At 43.6% G+C, this 19,728-nt stretch overlaps 2 protein-coding genes across 2 annotated transcripts; both read right to left on the bottom strand.

The window, feature by feature from the left end:
* Positions 1–17,495: 17,495 nt before the first annotated feature.
* LOC117850794 (uncharacterized) lies at positions 17,496–18,340 on the bottom strand. The gene has a single exon (XM_034732660.2). It carries the CDS (start codon positions 18,197–18,199, stop codon positions 17,684–17,686), a length of 516 nt encoding a protein of 171 aa, XP_034588551.1. The 5' UTR covers positions 18,200–18,340; the 3' UTR covers positions 17,496–17,683.
* A 394-nt stretch (positions 18,341–18,734) lies between these two features.
* Positions 18,735–19,592, bottom strand: LOC117848221 (organic cation/carnitine transporter 4-like). Its single transcript, XM_034729554.1, has 2 exons — positions 18,931–19,592; positions 18,735–18,777 (listed from the first exon to the last, which is right to left on the bottom strand). Exons 1-2 carry the CDS (start codon positions 19,590–19,592, stop codon positions 18,735–18,737), a joined length of 705 nt encoding a protein of 234 aa, XP_034585445.1.
* Positions 19,593–19,728: the final 136 nt, after the last annotated feature.

A 19,728-nucleotide genomic window follows, 5' to 3' on the forward strand; every position in this document is an offset into this window, starting at 1 on the left:
TCTGATATGGCTGGAATTGTGCAACAAAAGTACCATGCCTGATGCGTGAGAGGTGCCCTACCTCCGCACAACCCTACTCTCATGGTGTTCTTGGACTCGCTAGTCGCCCTGCAGCAACTTGTGATGGTGGTGGAATTGCAGCAAAAGTGTCACGCCCGGTGCGCAGGGAGGTCCCAAGCCTCCGCATGAATCCATTGCCAAGCAAGGTTGCAGGTTTCGTCTTCTGCAGTTGCACGCGATTGTGTGCACTTCATCTTTCTCTTAGTAGCTGGATGTTCTTGGTCTTGATTGCCATTGGTGATTGGCCTCTCTCGTGGTTCAGTGTGTGTCCTTCGTTGGCACCACTGCTCCGTCGACACTCTCCTGTTGGTGTTTCCATCAAATTATTTCCCGGGTGGAGTTTCCCCCGATTCCGCCATTCCCCCTCAGGGTTTCCTTCCCTTGGGCGGCGTTGGATGGTGGTAGGCGGTGGAGCCCAGATGTGCTGCGAAAGGTGCTACCACTAGCTTCAAGGGAAGTCGTTGTGTCCGGTGAAGCTTTGGCTTGTGTGTCTTTCATCTCCCTTAGTCCCCATTCCGTTGGGCGGCCCTCAGTTGGAGGGTGATAGCGGAGCGGCGTAGCTACAACGGGTGGTGTGAGGTGCAATGGCCACGATTTAATTGGCGAGCATGTTGTTCGATGGAAGCACTAATTGGCGATTGGAAGCAGTCTTTCGTCCTGTGTCATGAGTCATCCTTGAACTATACATTGTGTTGTTTTCTCTATTTTCTTAGTTGTGTCCAATTGTACTCCTTGCTCTTGTAATTGCGGTTTGCCACACCTATTAATGAAAAGTTTAGGCCCCTAAAAAAACTTCCTATTGCAAGGTAACAATTCTCACATTTTCGCCTCTTTCATGCCCTGCTTTATGAAGTCAAAAAAGCTTGATATTTTGCACATTTACTCCTATTGCGATTAGATTGAGAACAATGGGAAGACTCGGCAAAAGAATATGAAGTTCTTAGAAAGAAACTTCCAGGTGATACTAGGATGGCCAGGCACATTTACATGCCAGGTGGCTTTTAGGTCATCCCAAAAACGGTCGTGAAAAGGTCACCCCGAGAGGAGGTAAGAATTTTGGGGAAATTAAAACACTTGTGGGAATGGAGCAATTCCAGATGGCTATTACTTTACCTAGCATATCCTGTCACCAGTCTAATTTCCTTTTTTTTAGAGAAAGGAATTGTCTCCAGCCTCTGCAACCACACACAGCCATGCTTTTATACAATTTTCAGCTCACAAGCTGATCACATATAATAGAAAAAAGGGTACGTATGACAGGAAGAAATCAAAAGCAAAGTTTATTATTGCTTCTCCATCCATTCTTGGCAAAGATATTCAAGGTGATGACTTCCAACGCCTTACTTGCTAAACAGATGGTCTCCCTTGTTTACTCTTGCCGCTGTAACAAAGACTAATCGTAACCAATATGCTCCCCTGAAAACAGCCTGCATAAAAGAGATGAATGGTTTTTTCTCAAAGACCAGATCGTTTCACGTACACTAAATTTCCCACATGAGAGCTGCAACCCCAACAAAAATCAAACTTCTACCATTCTTTCTTATGCATGTTAACCAATTTCTAAGCATGTGCGCTATTGATTTTGGCGGGGTTAACCCACTAGCTATATTAACAACTCTCCAAATTGTCTTGGCATGTTGACAATAAAAATAGAGATGCTTAATTGTTTCCTTACAATTACAGAAGCAACACTTTTGACTTTCAGATCAGTTTCTCTTAGCTAAGTTATCCTTTGTTAAAATAACACCTCGTTGGAGGTACCAAAGGAAATTTTTAATTTTTAGAATAAATTTATTGGTGGGAGAAGCATCCTGGTTTATGAGATATTGATACATAGACCTTACAGTAAAATCACCTTGGCTATGTAAGTCCCAGGTAAAATTGTCCCTCCCTTCAGAAAGCTGGTAAGAAGCTATTTTAGCTACAAGGTTATGCCAGGCAGTCAGTTTATCCCCAATTGGAACTCTTCTAAAATACATATTCCATGGTGTTTGGTTCATAACATCTGCCACTGTAGTACGAGGATAATAGATTATATTATGTAAGTTAGGAAATTGCTCTATGAGTGATTTAGAGCCAATCCAAGTGTCCTTCCAATATCTGGTTTGTGACCCATCTTTTATCTTGAAAGTCCCGCAACCCAGAAAATCTTCCCTAACCGTTAACAAACCTTTCCAGAAATGCGAGTCTTCGAATTTGGTTGTAGCCTGAGACAAGCACTTTGAATCAGATATTTATTTCTAAGTAAGGTTTGCCATGTGCCATTTTCATTCAGTAATTTAAATAACCATTTGCTGAGTAGACATTTATTTATAATCAGGAGGTTTGTTATTCCCAAACCCCCTTGATCTTTAGGACGGCACAATATGTCCCATTTGGTTAGGTGGTATTTTTGTTTATTATTGTTACCTTGCCAAAATAATTTGGATCGATAAAAGTCCAATCTTTTCAGGACTCATTTAGGGATCTTAAAGAAGGACATCATGAATATAGGGAGACTACTTATGACAAAATTCAATAAAATCAGTCGTCCCCCATAAAATAAATGTTTGGCCTTCCAAGTACTTAGTTTTCATTTGAATCTTTCCTCGATAACATTCCAATCCACATTACGGAGTTTGTTGTGATGCATCGGGATTCCTAGGTACCTGAAAGGGTACGACCTTAGGCCACAACCAAACAATTCAGTATATTCCTGCTCGTACTGTTTTGCAGCTCCATAACAAAATATCTCACTTTTGTGGAAGTTGATTTTTAAACATGATCGTTGTTCAAAGACGCAAAGCAAGAGCTTCATATTCTTAGCTTGCTCTAAATCATGATCCATAAATATGATTATGTCCTCTGCATATTATAGGATTATCAATCCATCATCCACCAAGTGAGGTATCACTCCATCAATTTGGCCATCATCCTTAGCCCACTTAATTAAAATAGAGAGCATATCAGCCACAATATTGAATAGGATAGGTGACATGGGGTCTCCTTGCCTAAGACCCTTTTTTGTTTGGAAGTAGTGCCTAATGTCATCATTGATTTTCCTCCAGAAATAAAATTTTCAATCCATGTACACCATCGCTGGCAAAATCCTTTCATTCTAAGGGTTTGTTGTAGAAAAGACCACTTTACTTTATCATAAGCCTTTTCAAAGTCAATTTTGAGAATCACACTATTGAGTTTTTTTTTGTGTAACTCATGAATAGTTTTGTGCAATATCACTACTCCTTCCATTATTTTTGACCTGGCATGAAAGCTGTTTGTGAGGGCTGAACCACTTTGCTAGCACTCCCATGAGCCTATTGGTAGCCACCTTGGTGAAAATTTTAAAACTCACATTGAGTAAGCAAATGGATCTATATTGTTGTATCTTTGTTGCCTCTTTTATTTTTGGAAGTAAAGTAATTACTCCAAAATTGAGACTAAGGAGAGGGAGGCATCCTTCATAAAAATAATGAATAATACCATAAGGTCTGATTTAATAATTTCCCAGAAAACTTGATAAAACTCTGCTGGGAAACCATCAGGGCCAGGAGATTTATTATGCTCCATTTGGAACACCGCCTCTTTTACTTCCCTCTCCGTGAATGGTGCTGTGAGGAAATTATTTTCATCCTCTGGAACCTGAGGTATGTCATTATTTTGATTTTCCACCATGCTAAAATTATTGTCATCCGGTGGTCCAAACAACCCCTTGTAATAGTTTGTGATATATGCTTTCAATTCAGCATCACCCACTATTACGCCCTCTTCTTGTTCTAATTTGAAGATGCGTTATTTTCTATGTTTACCATTAGCGACCAAATGAAAATATTGGGTGTTATCATCACCTTCCATGAGGTCCTTTGTTTTAGCTCTCTCGTACCATTTAATTTCCTCCTCCCTTAATAAGTGCACTAAATGTTCATTGAGGCAGTGTTTCATATTTAACTCCTGATTAGAGAGTACTCTATTCTCAACTTTCTTATCCAGATCATCAATCATGAAGATCAACTTCTTCTCCTCCTTTTTGTTGTGGCCAGCTGTATTTTTAGCCCAACCCCCCAAAAATTATTGAAAAGCTCTTATTTTATTCTGCCATATTTCCATAGCAGTGCAATTTCCTATCACATTACATTGTTGCTAATGTAAATAGTGCCATCCTTGAAGCATATGAAAACGTATATTCGATGTAAAATATAACTTTCTTTACCAATAAAATCAAAACAGTACAAAAGAATGTTTTGTGTAACAAGCTTTAATTTATGGAAGCTTTAATCGAAACAGTACATAAGAACTAGCAAGGTACCCTTGCGCGCAGGTAGCTAGCATTTTTTTTCGTAGCATTTGAAAAGCTTTATTATTCAAACTAACACTACTAGAAAACTCGTTTTTAGTCCTCGTTAAAAATTCTCAAAGAGCTCGATTTTTCCAACCGGGACTAAAAGTTCCGGTCTTTAGTCCCAATTTACTAAATAGAGACTCAGGAGTTATGTGGCAAAAAATTATTCTAAATTTCGGGGAAGCTACCACACGCGCATGTCACAAGTCGCACGATTTTTCAAGCCAAGTATGCGCGTGCGCGGTGTGTGGGATTCGAACCCACAACCTCTTGCCTCGTGTGTAGCTTCCTTACAATCTCAGATACATGACGCATCTAATTGAGTAGGGGACGCTTTCCTCTGATTGAGTAGGGGACGCTTTCCTTTTGTAGTCACTCGTGGCCTTAAGTTAGTTCCAATTGGTGTTACCAACCGGGACTAAAAGGCCTCCGGGGAGTACGAAATTCAGACCCAGGACTAATGCTAGTATTAGTCACGGGTCTTTTGAGATTTTTGAGGAATCGACGTCTCGTTTCCTAGTAGTGTAATATATGCAAATAGTTTTGTTTAATCATATTATTATAACTTTTTTGATCCTAACGATCTAGATTTAGGGGTTTTTTTAATCTCCATGGTGGCATCAGAAAATCGGTGAGCTAATTCAACTTGAATTTTTTTGAGTGGAAGTGCACCAATTCCAAACGGTATCATGTGCTCACGTTGCCTCTCTCCTGCCTTTGCTCCCAAAAAGCTCGGTCCGCAATGCCACAATCATTCAGGATGTGTCCCTAACAGTGTGTGCTGAACACTTTGCATCTTGTTATGGATGGGCATGCGTGTCAAATATTGATTTTGAGTAGCTTTGTTCTATATGTATCACATCGCCACTATGTTGCAACTATATTATTGTTCATGTCTCTAATATAAATTTTGAGTAGCTTTGTTCTATATAAATCCTCAACTGGTTCTGTCTTTTCATATAGACTACGCCGTCTTGCGCTCTGATTTTCATGTCAGATGCGTCTCGGTATCTAACCCCACATCTAAGACTGTCCAAACCTTCTGGTGGACCCATAAATATATGTATTATACATGAAACTTGATTGACTGAGTTGACCAGCAGCATATTAAGAAAGTACGTATCATATTGAATCGATCGCGGGCGTTTCTCCACATGGACAAACCTCCAGATAGTCAAAACAAAGCCAAAAAAAGAAGGTCAGAACCAGACAGTTACACAAGCCAAGTTGTTTGGTCTCGGTTGTTGAATCTGTTCTCCAGGGGCCGGCCGGTGGTGATCCGGTCTGCATCCAACCTCCATGTTCTCCAACCGAGCTGCCTGCTCACCATGGAATGCTTCCATATTCGATCACCTCTTCCACTTTGTTAGCCTAAAAAATGTCAAATCCTCTGACTTTCTCTTCGCATGAACTTACCAACCCGAAGGCTAGAAGCTGCCTAGCTCCTCTATATATACCATGAGAGCATGGGGCACAAAAACTCAGAAACTAATATCATCTCGGAGTAATTTTTTTTCTGTGTGTTCAGTGTTGTGAAAAGTAGTATCTTCTTATGGAGGAGGTTAAGCCCGTGATGGTGAAGTTCATCGTGACCAAGTACGTTGATGCCGACGCCGCGCACTTCAAGTCCGTCGTCCAAAGCCTCACCGGAAAGAACTCCACTGCCGCTGCCGCGGCAGGGCAGAGTCCGGTAGCAGCGGGGGTGGACGGGGGCAGGCAAAACCAACTGGCGTGGCAAACTACAGGAGGAAGCTTCTTGGGTCCCATGCCCTCCACAGACGAGATGGTTGTTGAGTTCTTGAAATATTGACGACTGTGCCCTGTACTTCTTTTCTTCATTTGTGTCTAACTGTTGGCCATTGAAACATAGTTGTTGTTGTTTTTGCTCTCTTATTTATATTAGTCGTGGAATATTTCTGGGTAGGTAGTAGGTTAATCTCTCTGGATTGTGAATGTTTCCATTTGCCTTTTTGTTGCATACGAATAAATGGATGCGAAAAGTTGACAAAGAAACTTTGGGGAAAAAATACTTTGTGAGCATAGGGGCTGCCCCTATGCTCATAAAATCCACTCTCGAACCTTTGGGGGAAGAATTTGAAAAGATGAACAATATGTCCAGTCAAACCAAAATATCGATAGATTTCACAACAAATAATTTTGTCTTACCAATATTGTAGCTTCAATTCTTTTGAGAAGTAATGTTTCACAATATGACTTCAGTACGTTATCAATATTGTTGCTATGTCTCTTGTGAAAATGTTCGAGGTCATTCTGGAAGAAGTTGTTTTCGAGAAAAAGAACTCTAGAAATTAGCTTCGTATTGCTTACACTACCAGACTGTTTAATCCGTGACATTTTTCAATGTACCACCAACTTACAAACTTAAGAAAGCATAGGATGATCTGAAGTTTTCAGTTTTATCTTTCGAGCTGTACGTCATCCTGTAAGTATGTTGACACGTCTTTTGTAAAATACTGAACACTACTCATATAGTTTTTTTCCTGAGGGGTATTTTTAGGAAGCTATATTCAGATATTCCTCTTCAAACTTTTGTCAACATTCACTTTTATCAAACTGTGGAAAATTAAAGACGACTTGCACCATTAATTAATGTAGTCATGTGTAAGTGCAATCGCATCTTGCAGTAGAAATGCAATGCAATATGGACAAGCAAAAGGAGATAATGGTGACAAATGCAGATAAATACTCTACTCCGTAGTATTTGTTTGACGTTTTAGTTCGTTGGAACAGTCTTAATTAGACAATTAATTCGATTTGTATTCAGGTCAAGGGACAAGATAGAATTTGTTCCCGACTTCCTTGTCTAAGTGTTACCGTTTAACCGGCACAGGGGAAACTTTTCCAAAGCATCGAGTGCGAATCCATCTTGCTATTGCTGATATAAATTTGCATTTGAATTCGGTGTTTGTCAAAAGAAAAGGTGTTTTTTGGTCTATTTTGTCAAACATTGAACTGACCATGTCAATTATTTGGGCTGACTATTGTCTATTTCGTAGAAAGCACAGAAGAAGGTTTACTGTATAGTCATCCTAGTCATATTGCTACCGTCACTAAGCTTTACAAAATGCTACAGTAAAGATTATATTACTGCTCAAAACTACACCCAGTGTCATTGTCAATATTGGAAGGTACTCTTCGTCAGTGGAGAGAGTAGTAAATTAATCTAAGCACAAGGGGCATTTCGTACAAGAGTGGCATGTTATCTCAGTTCGCCTTAAACATTTGACTCCCATCTTGTGGATACATAGACACCCAAAAGAAACACAAAGCAGAAGCGGTCAGTTGAGGGGAAAAAACCTTAAATCTGTAGGGGCCGATCCAGTAAAATTAGTCACAGGGTTTGAAAGAGTTATGTTTGTCTTTATCGGTTGAGTTTTGATGAGTACTACCTAACATAATTCCTTGATAACTCTGGCTCAACTGTTCAACTGTAACCAACCTTCAGCAGTTAACAGGACCACAGTGCCAACAGTTACAGGTTAACAGAAAGAAAATCAACACTACCCCTCAATGCAGGGCGACATCAGATTAGCAGTTTGCACTGTGAGATACATAAATTCAACTTCATACAATCTATGATAAATTAATGTGTAGCTAAAATAAATCCACATCTTGCTTCTCAAATTTATCTACAATTTGATATGAAAGAAGTAGATTCTTAACAGAAACATTTCCAGATTTTGCAGGTCTGTTTTGGCTATTTTCATGGGATTTTTTAAAGAAATATGAAAAATAGTGCCACTAAGCCAATAAAACGTCGATTTCAAAACGGAATGTCAAATAATCAACACATTGCGTTTCACCATGGCACCGTCCAAATGTTACAGAAAGGATGCATATCGTTTCACCATGGCACCGTCCAAATGTTACAGAAAGGATGCATATCAACATCGATTTTCACAAAAAATAAAACAAAGTACACAAAAAGTTGAGGCCAAGAGTACACAAGGGTGCATGCATGTGAACTTATTGTTATTCACCGTTGCCACACTAACAAAGAAACAACAGCCTCAAATGAAAGCCAGCCAACTGCACATTGATAGCCCCATAGACAGCTACAGGATAACAATGCTTGCAAATGGGGATGGCCACTTCACATTATTGGTCACTCAGGAGAAAGCTACATACATACAGATTGCAAAGCATTCAGTTCAAAGACCAGTCTACTGTACGTTGAGGGTCCACTGATAGCTCCACGAATGGACAGTGACAGGAAAACAATGCACAGCAGGGCCGGCCAGATGTTAACATGTCACTATGTCAGCATCATGGACATCCCACCCACTGGGCGCTCTTGATGATTAATCAGCTATAAATCATCCAAGCAGAAGGCTACAGTGTAGCAGCAAAACCTGATAAGGCTGCAGGCTAGTTTTTTCTTTCTTTCAACTGCTACTGCAACAAAGGGCTTATCGCACAAAACATCTATCTATTATCTTAATACAACAGTGTTAAAAGAAGCTACCACGTTCGTCAAGAGAGTCTAGAAATTCCCACATTATAATCTAAAAAAGAGAAGAATATATACCGTTGGATTTTATGAAGATCTAACGGTGCAAAGAGTCCGTATCAAATACGATTAATAAATAGACACAGTTGATTTTAATGATGATCCGATGGCCCAAATTGAACCAGAGATTCGTTTTGCCAAGTTGCACAAATAAAGAGTCCTTGCCAATGTCAAATACAATTAATATCTAGCTAATGTAAAGAAACTGGACTCTAGCCAATTAAAGAGCATCCGCAAAGAAGTTTAGCCTATATTTAAATAGATACAATTGTATGTCCTGCCACAAATATGATGACGAGCTGCTGTCTTCTCGCCAGAATCAAGACTTTGGTTGTTTGTCTCGGCCACTCATCTGAAGATACTCATCCCGCTAGAATCAACAAGCAGAAGATTTTCTCCCATAATCAGCGCATTGTTTTGTCACCAATCTTGGATGATACTCCTTCCGTCCTAAATTATAGGCTATTTTAATTTTTTATATTTATATATTTTTTGCTATGCACATAGATATATACTATGTCTAGCTACATAGCAAAATTTATGAATCTAGAAAATTTAAAACCACCTACAATTTGAAACGAAGGAAGTATTCCTAACCGAAATCATCCGCTGTGAACATGCTATGGTCTGTATATCGTATTCACAACCATCCATCTGCCTTCTTATAGGAATTAACTGACAACACCAGTAATCTCACTGACACTTACTTGGAAAGATGATTTGCTAATCGAACTCAAGCATACAAGATTCGAGCAGCGGTGGCTTGAGGCATGTGCCGTGGCTGGAGCACGTCATTACACTCATATTAAGAAATGCGGTATGCAAAAGTATACCAAAAGAGGGCATATGTGGCTCTAATACAAGCATGGAAGAGCAAGATGCAAGATAGCGTGTTTCTAGAAAGGGCTCGACTGAGTTACTAGAGCCATCTTGGATAACTAGGTCACTATAGGTTTTAGGAAGCCCTAACTGTACAAAAAACGATTAGAGAGGGCTCGACTTGGAGGGCGCCACGATAATGACACAGGGGAACTAGGTCACAACAATGACAAGAATGTTGTGCAGCCATGTCGAAGAAGCAACGTGATTCTAATTTAGTCACCAGATCAAGTATCACCATGATATGGCCTAGACACATCGCAATCACTACCACCAGCAACGAAGAGAAGCAGTGAGATGGTGATGTCTTTTTATTAAGAATTGTGATTAGTGAACTCACGGCTGGCCAAGAGCTGAAAATTTATATTAGAATACATGAACAACAATATAGTTGCAACATAGTGATGATGTGATATATATAGAACAAAGCTACTCAAAATCAATATTTAACATGCATGCCCGTCCAAAACAAGATGCAAAGTGTTTAACACACGCTGTTAGGGACACAACCTGGATGATTGTGGCATTGCGGGCTGAGCTTTTTGGGAGCAGAGGCAAGAGAGAGGCAACATGAGCACAAGATACCGTTTGGAATTGATGCACTCCATATTATTTAGTTCCACTCAAAAAATTCAAGTTGCCGCCATGGAGATTAAAAAAACCCTCAATCTAGACCATTAGGATCAAAACAATTATAATAATATGATTAAACAAAACTATTTGCATATATTACACTACTCGGGAATGAGACGACGATTCCTTAAAAATCTCAAAATGAATTGGATCCGTGACTAATGCTAGCATTAGTCCCGGGTCTAAATTTCATACTCCCCGGAGGCCTTTTAGTCCCGATTGGTAACACCAACAGGGACTATAACTCAAGGCCACGGGTGACTACAAAAGGAAAGCATCCCCTACTTAATCAGATGCGTCGTGTATATGAGCTTGTAAGGAAACTACACGCGAGGCAAGAGGTTGTGGGTTTGAATCCCACGCACCACGCACTCGCATACTTGGCGGAATTTAGAATATTTTTTTAGCGCATAACTCTTTAGTCTCTGTTTAGTAAATTGGGACTAAAGATCGAAACTTTTAGTCCCGAATTTGTAGTCCCGGTTGGAAAAATCGGGCTTTTTGAGGATTCTCAACCGGGACTAAAGATGAGTTTTCCAGTAATGTTAGTTTGAATAATAAAGCTTTTCAAATGTTACGTAAAAAAATGCTAGCTACCCGCGCAAGGGTACCTTGCTAGTTCTTATGTACTATTTCGATTAAAGCTTCCATAAATTAAAACTTGTGACACAAAACATTCTTATGTACTGTTTTGATTTTATTGGTAAAGAAAGTTATATTTAACATGTAATATACGTTTTCATATGCTTCAAGGATGGCACTATTTACATTAGCAACAATGTAATGAGATAGGATATTGCACTGCTATGGAAATATGGCAGAACAAAATAAGAGCTCTTCGACAATTTTTGAGGGGCTGAGCCAAAAATACAGCTGGCCACAACAATAAAGGAGAAGAAGAAGTTGATCTTCATGATTAATGATCTAGATAAGAAAGTTGAGAATAGAGTGCTCTTTAATCAGGATTTAAATATGAAACACTACCCCAATGACCATTTAGTTCACTTATCAAGGGAGGAGGAAATTAAATGGTACGAGAGAGCTAAAACAAAGGACCTCTTGGAAGGTGATGATAACACCCAATATTTTCATTTGGTCGCAAATGGTAAACATAGAAAACAACGCATCTTCAAATTAGAACAAGAAGAAAGCGTAATAGTGGGTGATGCTGAATTGAAAGCATATATCACAAACTATTTGTGACGACTGACCCCAAATCTCTCGAGTTAATCTTAATCCGAGTCCCTGATCCCCTATCTCAGCTCTACCGAGTTTAAGTACTCAACCTCCAGTCCGGTCCCGACCCCTGTGACCCGACCCCTCTCCGCTGGCCCCCGGTTCCGACCCCACCGACCCCAACTCACCCGCCGGATCCTTCTAAGTCTTCACAGCAGTCTCTCTCTCAATCTGAGCAGTGGACCATCCGAGACTGACCGGTGGACCCACAAAAATCTTTTCCCAGATCTTCCGCGACAGACGCACTCGAGTAGCATGCCCGCTTCAGAGATTCTCCGCCGCATGGCTCGTTTCCTCCGACACCCGCCGCTCCGCCCCGTCGCCGGCCACGACCGGATGGATTCTCGCGCCCCCTTCCCCCAATCGAAGCGGAAGCTCCTCCGCTACTCTTTCTGCAGCACCTCGCCGCCCGCGCCCATCATCACATCGCCAGGTCCCGGCTGCAAGGCCCGAGGTCTCCCGTCTTTTCCGTAGCCCTTCCACAGTCGCGCCGCCCAGGTCCGCGCTACGCGACGATTCCTCCTCCGCCAACCCCGACCCTGGCCGCGACAGCTCTTTTCCTGCCTTGTCAGCGCTGCGCTCTGACGGTCTGTTGCTTCGCGCTCGCCCGCGCGACTGCAGCCCACCTGTTGTCTCACCCGAGCAACCTCGCTCCTAGCGCCGTTCCCTCTGTCACATCCATCATATCCGCCGCACGACGACGCCCGCCTCCGCCAAATCTCAACCACCGGCAAACCCACGCCTGCGCTACCCTGACGCCAGTGCCCAATGACCGTCGGCGTCATCCCCGAAGTCCTGCTTCACCGCCCTCGCCGCTCAATCACCGCCGTGGCAGCGCACTCCATCGCTTCTTTCCGGTCTTCGCGCCGCTCCAACCTTCTCTCTCCCGTGCAGCTATAAAAGGGAATGCCGGAGCCCCGCCGGAGTCCCCTTCGCCATCGCTACCCTCCCGCCGTTCCTCTGCTTCGTGCTCAAAGCGCTACAGCCTAAGTTCCTGAGGAACTCTCCTCTCCGCTCCCCAGCCGTCCTTCCCAATCCACCCAGCCGCTTGCTCCTCCGCGCCGTGCTAAAGCTGCTTGTTGTCCACAAGAAGCTCCGCCGCCGCCGGAGCACCGCCGGACGTCGCCCCTCCCAAGCCTTAGTGCTTCAGTCCTTCCGCTCAAGTCTGCTCCTTCCCGACCCCAAACTTCACTTGTGAGCCGAAGGTAAGCTGCCGACCTTTGTCCGTCTCGTCTGACCCCTTCTGTTCGTCCGACCCTTTTTCCGTCTCGTCCGACCCCTTCTGTCCGCCCGACCCCTGTTCCGTCTCGCCCGACCCTATCTGTTTCGCCGACCCTTCTCCGCCTCGCCCGAGGGCTCGGCTGTATCTTTTTCTTTGAACTGAGGGTGTATGTGTAAAACTTGGGGACCTGTCAGCGTTGAGTCTGAGGACCCCTAGCACACCAAATCCTCTAGATTAAGGGTCAGATCATAAGTTCCTTTCCTCCGACCCTTACCTCTTGATCTCCACCAACTCCATTGAACCCCCCCCACCCTCCTGTAACTTGTCGCAAGTTTCTGGGCTCAGACTTGCAAGTGTTGCTGTTGAAATAACCGTCTATGCTAACCAATGCATTGCATTCGTGTAGATCTGCGTCTCGCCGACGGCTACTACGAGCTGCACCCGACGCCAGAAGACGAAGCTGTAGCTGAACTCCTGCCTCCAGAAGCCGAAGCCGTCCCAGCAGAAGACCCTTTCCCTTCCTCCTCGTTCGAAGGCAAGCCCCGGATGCATGAAACCCCTATGTTTCCAAAACTTGCGCATGCTTTCTGCATCTTGCTTGTGCATTTACGTATAGGAGTTGTTTGCAACCCTAGATATATAACTTAGACCCCATGATCTGAACACTAGCTGTTGGACCGAGTAGCTGCTTTGCTTAAATAGGAAGCGGTAAAAGTCGAGTGATTTCCTGTCACTCGCGAGTTGTAGGAGTTGGTTGTTTTCCTCCTGTCACAACTATAAGGACGATGGACGGGGCAGGATTTTGGGTAACTCTTTGGTGGTTGGCTGATCGCCCCGTCTGTCTATGAAACTTGCTAAGGCCCGACAGTGGTGGTGTTCATGATTAAGTGTTTGAAAGTACTAACCTCATACTTATTATGGGATGAGGAAGCCGAGTACCGGATTGAACCTAGACGTGAGCGGTCGCCCCATTGTCCTTGGAACGGAGTTTCCCCTGCTAGCTGTTGCACGTGGTGGCAAGTGTGGTCACAGAACGGCAGAGGCCGGGTCTGTGGAACCTTGCACCAAAGGAAATAGGCCCGACACGGGTTAGGGAATTGATGGGGAAGGCCGACACAGGAAGCGACCCTCGGTGGTGCGCGGATGTCGTGAGGTTAGGTTCACCATGCATGGTTAAAGAACTCGAATCGATTCGTCTGCCTCTCACAGTTTAAGACTGCTTGATCGCTATGCTACCCTGAGTAATAAAGGAATATGATGATGACATGGTTTTGATGCGGTTATATATACACCTTTTGGTTGGTTCTATGATTGCTTAGAGTAAGTTGCCAACTTAGACCGGTTAATGAACCTAGAATCGGAGCTAAAACTTGAAAGTAAGGATCTACTTAGCGCTTCTTGGCAAACAAACCCCTCAGCCAAAGAGCCTTGCATGTCTAGAAGTGGTGAAGTAGCTTCCTCCTGTCGGTTAAGTCTTGTTGAGCTTAGTAGCTCAGCCTTGTTGTGGCTCTTCTTTTCAGGTGAAGTTGCTGCTCCCGAGCCTTCTGTTGGCACTTGGCCGCCCCAACTCCCTCCGGGTTGGACGGTTGAGTGGGATCCCTCCTCGGACGGCGAGGAGAGGGAGCACCGACGTCCTGGTTGGCCTCACCAGGGACGTCCGACCCCCGGCGTTTAGCTTCCGTTTGCTTACCTTCTGTTGTTCTTCTTCTAAACCTTGTAAAACTTTGATGTTAGTTTTATGGCCGAACTAAATGGTTAAGCTGTTTAACTCAGTGGACTTGTTGTATTCTCTGGAACCGCTCACCTTCGTGTGAGTTTGCTAACTCGGTCCTGTTCAAGTGGTTAAATCGGATGGAAATCCGACGGCACTTCGTGTTAACTTGGCTAAGGCATGAGTGTCACGTGTTAGGCGACGTAACCATGTTTAACCAAGCTAATCCGAAGTGGATCCGCCACACTATTACACGGGGTTGTTTGAACCACCGGATGACAATAATTTTAGCATGGTGGAAAATCAAAATAATGACATACCTCAAGTTCCAGAGGATGAAAATAATTTTCTCACAGCACCATTCACGGAGAGGGAAGTAAAAGAGGCGGTGTTCCAAATGGAGCATAATAAATCTCCTGACCCTGATGGTTTCCCAACAGAGTTTTATCAAGTTTTCTGGGAAATTATTAAATCAGACCTTATGGTATTAAATCAGACCTGGGACTTACATAGCCAAGATGATTTTACTGTAAGGTCTATGTATCAATATCTCATAAACCAGGATGCTTCTCCCACCAATAAATTTATATGGAAGCTAAAGATCCCTCTAAAAATTAAAATTTTCCTTTGCTACCTCCAATGAGGTGTTATTTTAACAAAGAATAACTTAGCTAAGAGAAACTGGTCTGAAAGTCAAAAGTGTTGCTTCTATGATTGTAATGAAACAATTAAGCATCTCTTTTTTTATTGTCAACATGCCAAGACAATTTGGAGAGTTGTTAATATAGCTACTAGTTTAACCCAGCCAAAATCAATAGCGCATATGCTTGGAAATTCGTTAACATGCATAAGAACAACAATATAGTTGCAACATAGTGGTGATGTGATATATATAGAGAGAGAGAGAACAAAGCTACTCAAAATAACCATTTGCTACTCAAAACAACAATATAATTGGTTAAACCCCACAAAATCAATAGCGCATATGCTGGCCGAGAGCTGAAAATTTATATTAGGAGACATGAACCACAATATAGTTGCAACATAGTGGCGATGTGATATATATATAGAACAAAGCTACTCAAAATCAATAGTTGACACGTATGCCTGTCCACAACAAGATGCAAAGTGTTCAACACATGCTGTTAGGGACACATCCTGGATGATTGTGGCATTGCAGGCTAAGCTTTTTGGGAGCAGAGGCAGCAGAGAGGAGAGGCAACGTGAGCACATGATACCATTTGGAGATGCACTCCATATTTTTTAGTTCTACTCAAAAAAATTCAAGTTGGATTAGCTCACCGATTTTCTGAAGCCGCCATGAAGATTAAAAAAAAACTCAGTCTAGACCATTAGGATCAAAACAATTATAATAACATGATTAAACAAAACTATTTGCATATATTACACTACTCGAGAACGAGACATCGATTCCTCAAAAAAAATCTCAAAACGAATTGGACCCGTGACTAATGCTAGCATTAGTCCCCGGTCTAAATTTCATACTCCCCGGAAGCCTTTCAGTCCCGGTTGGTAACACCAACTGGGACTAACTCAAGGCCACAGGTGGCTACAAAAGGAAAGCGTCCCCTACTCAATCAGATGCACCATGTATCTGAGATTGTAAGGAAGCTACGCACGAGGCAAGAGGTTGTGGGTTCGAATCCCACGCACCACGCACGCGTATACTTGGCTTGAAAAATCGTGCGACTTGTGACATGCGTGTGTGTGGGAGCTTCCCCGAAATTTAGAATAATTTTTTGGCGCATAACTCTTTAGTTTCGGTTTAGTAAATTGGAACTAAAGACCAGAACCCGAATTTGTAGTCCCGGTTGGAAAAATCGAGTTCTTTGAGGATTCTCAACCGGGACTAAAGACGAGTTTTCCAGTAGTATTAGTTTGAATAATAAAGCTTTTCAGATGTTACGAAAAAAAATACTAGCTACCCGTGCTATTTGCGCAGGGTACCTTGCTAGTTTCAGATACATATGAGCAAGATACTTGACTATGGGTTTTGCAGGTGGGGCAGGCAAATGATGGATGTGATCATGAAGCAACATTTTCCCCTTTTATACCTGTTTTTGGATTTTTCTGTTGCTTGCACAAATTAATCCATGTGATTTGTATCGAGTTCTTTTATCTTTCGTAATAAAACCCCTGCGATAAAATGGACTTTTCAGTAGCTAATATTTTTTAACATTATAACATATGTTTTTGTTTTGCGAGTTATCACTTAACAATATACACGCTCCTAAACCCTTATGCCCATGAAGTTCTATCATATATTTCCTTTCCAAACTAGTTAATAGTTGCATCTCTCCATGCAAAACAAGTACATATAATAAGGGACCTTTAACCTAACACCATCTTTTCCTCAGGGAAAACAAATCAAAATGCAATTCCTGCCACCACTTGTGCTCTACGCAATATCAAGGGAAAATAGATTGTTATCTAAACAATATTAGCACTTGCTTGTCTTAGTTGACCCCCGTCGACCACCACTAAACCACGGCACTAAGCTATAGGACAAGATGAGATTCCTCTTTACTAACTAATACCACGTCACTCGCTACATCCTCTATTTTTCCTAGGAAAAGAACAAGTACACGATGGCGTGGGCGTACAAATCCCTTGCATAAATAATTGTGAATGCCCACAAAAGAAAATGCATTGCTAGGTAGCTGTAGTGATATCTGACATCGCTAGTGCACACCAACCCATAGTGAGTTTAGTGACGCTAAAAAGGCCAAAGAAAGTAATTAATTTCCAAACGATAAGCATATTTTTCAAAATAGAGCAAACTGCTACGCCAACCCCTCCTGGAGAAGGATATTGTACATTTTTCGCAGTCTCGATGTCGATCGCTCCGAAAAGAGAATTAATTTTTCTGTACATGACATATACATGCGTACATGGATCAAGAACACAATCAAATAACATTGGCGAGTTTGAAAGGATACGAATAAGTAACATCATTTAAATTAAAGATTCACACAGGAAAACAAGCACAATGTGATGATGAATCCCATGCAATGCACACGTGCGGATACATGAATGGTGTACAAGTTAACAATGGCAAGTTAACACACGAACCTACTGCCACTCCTCAGGGATGCTCTCTAGCACCGGCCGCCATGCCGTCGACGCCGACGGGGAGGTGCTCGCACGGGCAACGACGAGTTCTTCCATCCTCTTGAGCTCGCTGATGACTTGCGCCGTGGAGGCTCTGGAGCTGCCGGTCGCCGCCGCCTGCATCCTCTTGAGCTCGCCGACCACCTGCGCGGCGGTCCGGTGGCCGTGCGCGGTGAGGGAGAGCAGCCGCGCCGCCTCCGCCCTCGTCAAGACGACCTTGACTCTGACGGCGGCGCGCCGCCGGTTCTGGCCGCTCCGGGGAGCTCTTCTAGCTCTCGGGATGGCTTGGTATGCGGCAGACGATGTCTCCGTGCTGCCGGCAGCTGCTTTGACCCTGTTGCTGCCATGGGGGAGCTTCGTGCTGCGGCGGAGGGTTCTCGCGAGGATTTTCATGGAGCGAGACCAGTGTTTGGTGTTCATGGGTGGCAGAATGCTGCTGCTACTTCCTTGGACCAAGCATGGCAGCATGTTGCCCATTTGTGTATTGTAATTGTGTGTCAGTGTCAGTGACTCAATGTGTGTATGTGTCTGTGGGAAGGGAGGGAGGGAGACTGAGGGAGTTCTGTGAGTGTGAGCGCCTGTGTGTTAAGAGAAATGCAACAAATGAAGAGCAGCTGCCACTCGGTACAAAAGGGCTGCTAGGATTGGATGGGATTGGTTTGGAGATGCTTTAATATATAATAAAGCCCTTCTCTAAGACCAAAGGATAAGCTATTAGTAGAGTGATTAGAAGGAACTTAGAAAATGTTGGGCTAGACCATCATTAAGATCAGGTTCGATTATCACAGAAAATAGCATCCGTGTGCATCTTGTGATTTTCTTAGAGCAACTCAAAGAGTTTTTCAAAAAATTCTTTCTCAAAATTGTGTATTGGAGGCTCTTCCAAAAAGTTTTTCCCAAAAAAAACATATCAACCCACAGCAGATCGCTAATAATTAGCTCCCAATATTTCAAAACAGATCACATTATCGTAATTGGACCCAGCCCGTCGCCTCCCTGCTCTCTCTCCATCTCATTCTTTCGTCTTGTTCCCCACGCCCACGGCGGCCACAACCCTGCGCGCAGTAGTCCAAGTCCATTTTCAAGTGCTAGTCCGTTAGTTGCATATGGCAGTTAATTGATAAAACTAAGCAGCCTGAGCAGAGCGATATGCATGGCAAGATAGTTTGAAGGATCAATTGAGTATTGAAGTTTACTATCTGGCTGACCTCAAGATGCCTGCGCCGGCGATGAGGCTCCCGGCGGTGCAGAAGATGCCGCTGAGCAGCATGGTGCCGATAGCGAGCGGCTTCCGCCCGAACCGGTCGAGGAGCAGCGCGGTGAGCAGGTAGGCGGGCATCTCGGCGAGCGAGTTGACGACGACGCTGACGTAAAGGTTGGTCTTGAGGTTGACCACGTTGAGGCTGAGGCCGTAGTACACCACCGACGCCAGGAGGTTGATGAGCACCGAGAGCACGATGCGGGCCCGCGTGGTACGCGACCGGAACACGTCGACGATGGATCCCGAAGACGACGAAGAGTTCGCCGACTCATCATCGACGCCCTTCGTCCCTTCCTCGTCCTCGTCGTCGAGCTTTAGCGTGACGTCGTCGTCGGGGACGGTCCTCCCGTTGGCGGCGGCGATGGCGCGGAGGACGCGCATGGCGTCATCGGCCCGGCGGCGCACGAGGTACCACCGCGGGGACTCGGAGACGAAGGGCACGACGGCGGCGACGAAGGCGAGGGACGGGAGCGAGGTGACGACGTAGAGCGCGCGCCAGCGCGGGAAGAGCGCGGTGACGCCCGCGAGCGCCGGGAACAAAACTCCGCCTTCACAATCGTGCCGGGAATGCTCCGCGCATAGGATTGGGGAAGGACCGATCCTCCGCATGTACGAGGGATGATGGAGGTGTTTTTAGCGTCCGTATATTTTTACGGGAAGGATGTGGAAGCTGGAGGTAAGTTTTTTCCCATAAATAAAATTTTAGGATAATTTTAAAGGACCTTTTGAAGTTGCTTTATTGATT

This window comes from Setaria viridis, chromosome 3 (genome assembly GCF_005286985.2).
Source record: "Setaria viridis chromosome 3, Setaria_viridis_v4.0, whole genome shotgun sequence".
NCBI lineage: Eukaryota > Viridiplantae > Streptophyta > Magnoliopsida > Poales > Poaceae > Setaria > Setaria viridis.

What these genes read in the sequence shown, in the direction of transcription:
- LOC117850794 (XM_034732660.2), bottom strand. Translation starts at nt 18,199, where the DNA reads ATGGGCAACATGCTGCCATGCTTGGTCCAAGGAAGTAGCAGCAGCATT.
- LOC117848221 (XM_034729554.1), bottom strand. Translation starts at nt 19,592, where the DNA reads ATGCGGAGGATCGGTCCTTCCCCAATCCTATGCGCGGAGCATTCCCGG. An exon ending in GCCGGCGCAGGCATCTTGAG is followed by an intron (nt 18,778 to 18,930) that starts GTCAGCCAGATA and finishes TACTGCGCGCAG; the next exon opens with GGTTGTGGCCGCCGTGGGCG.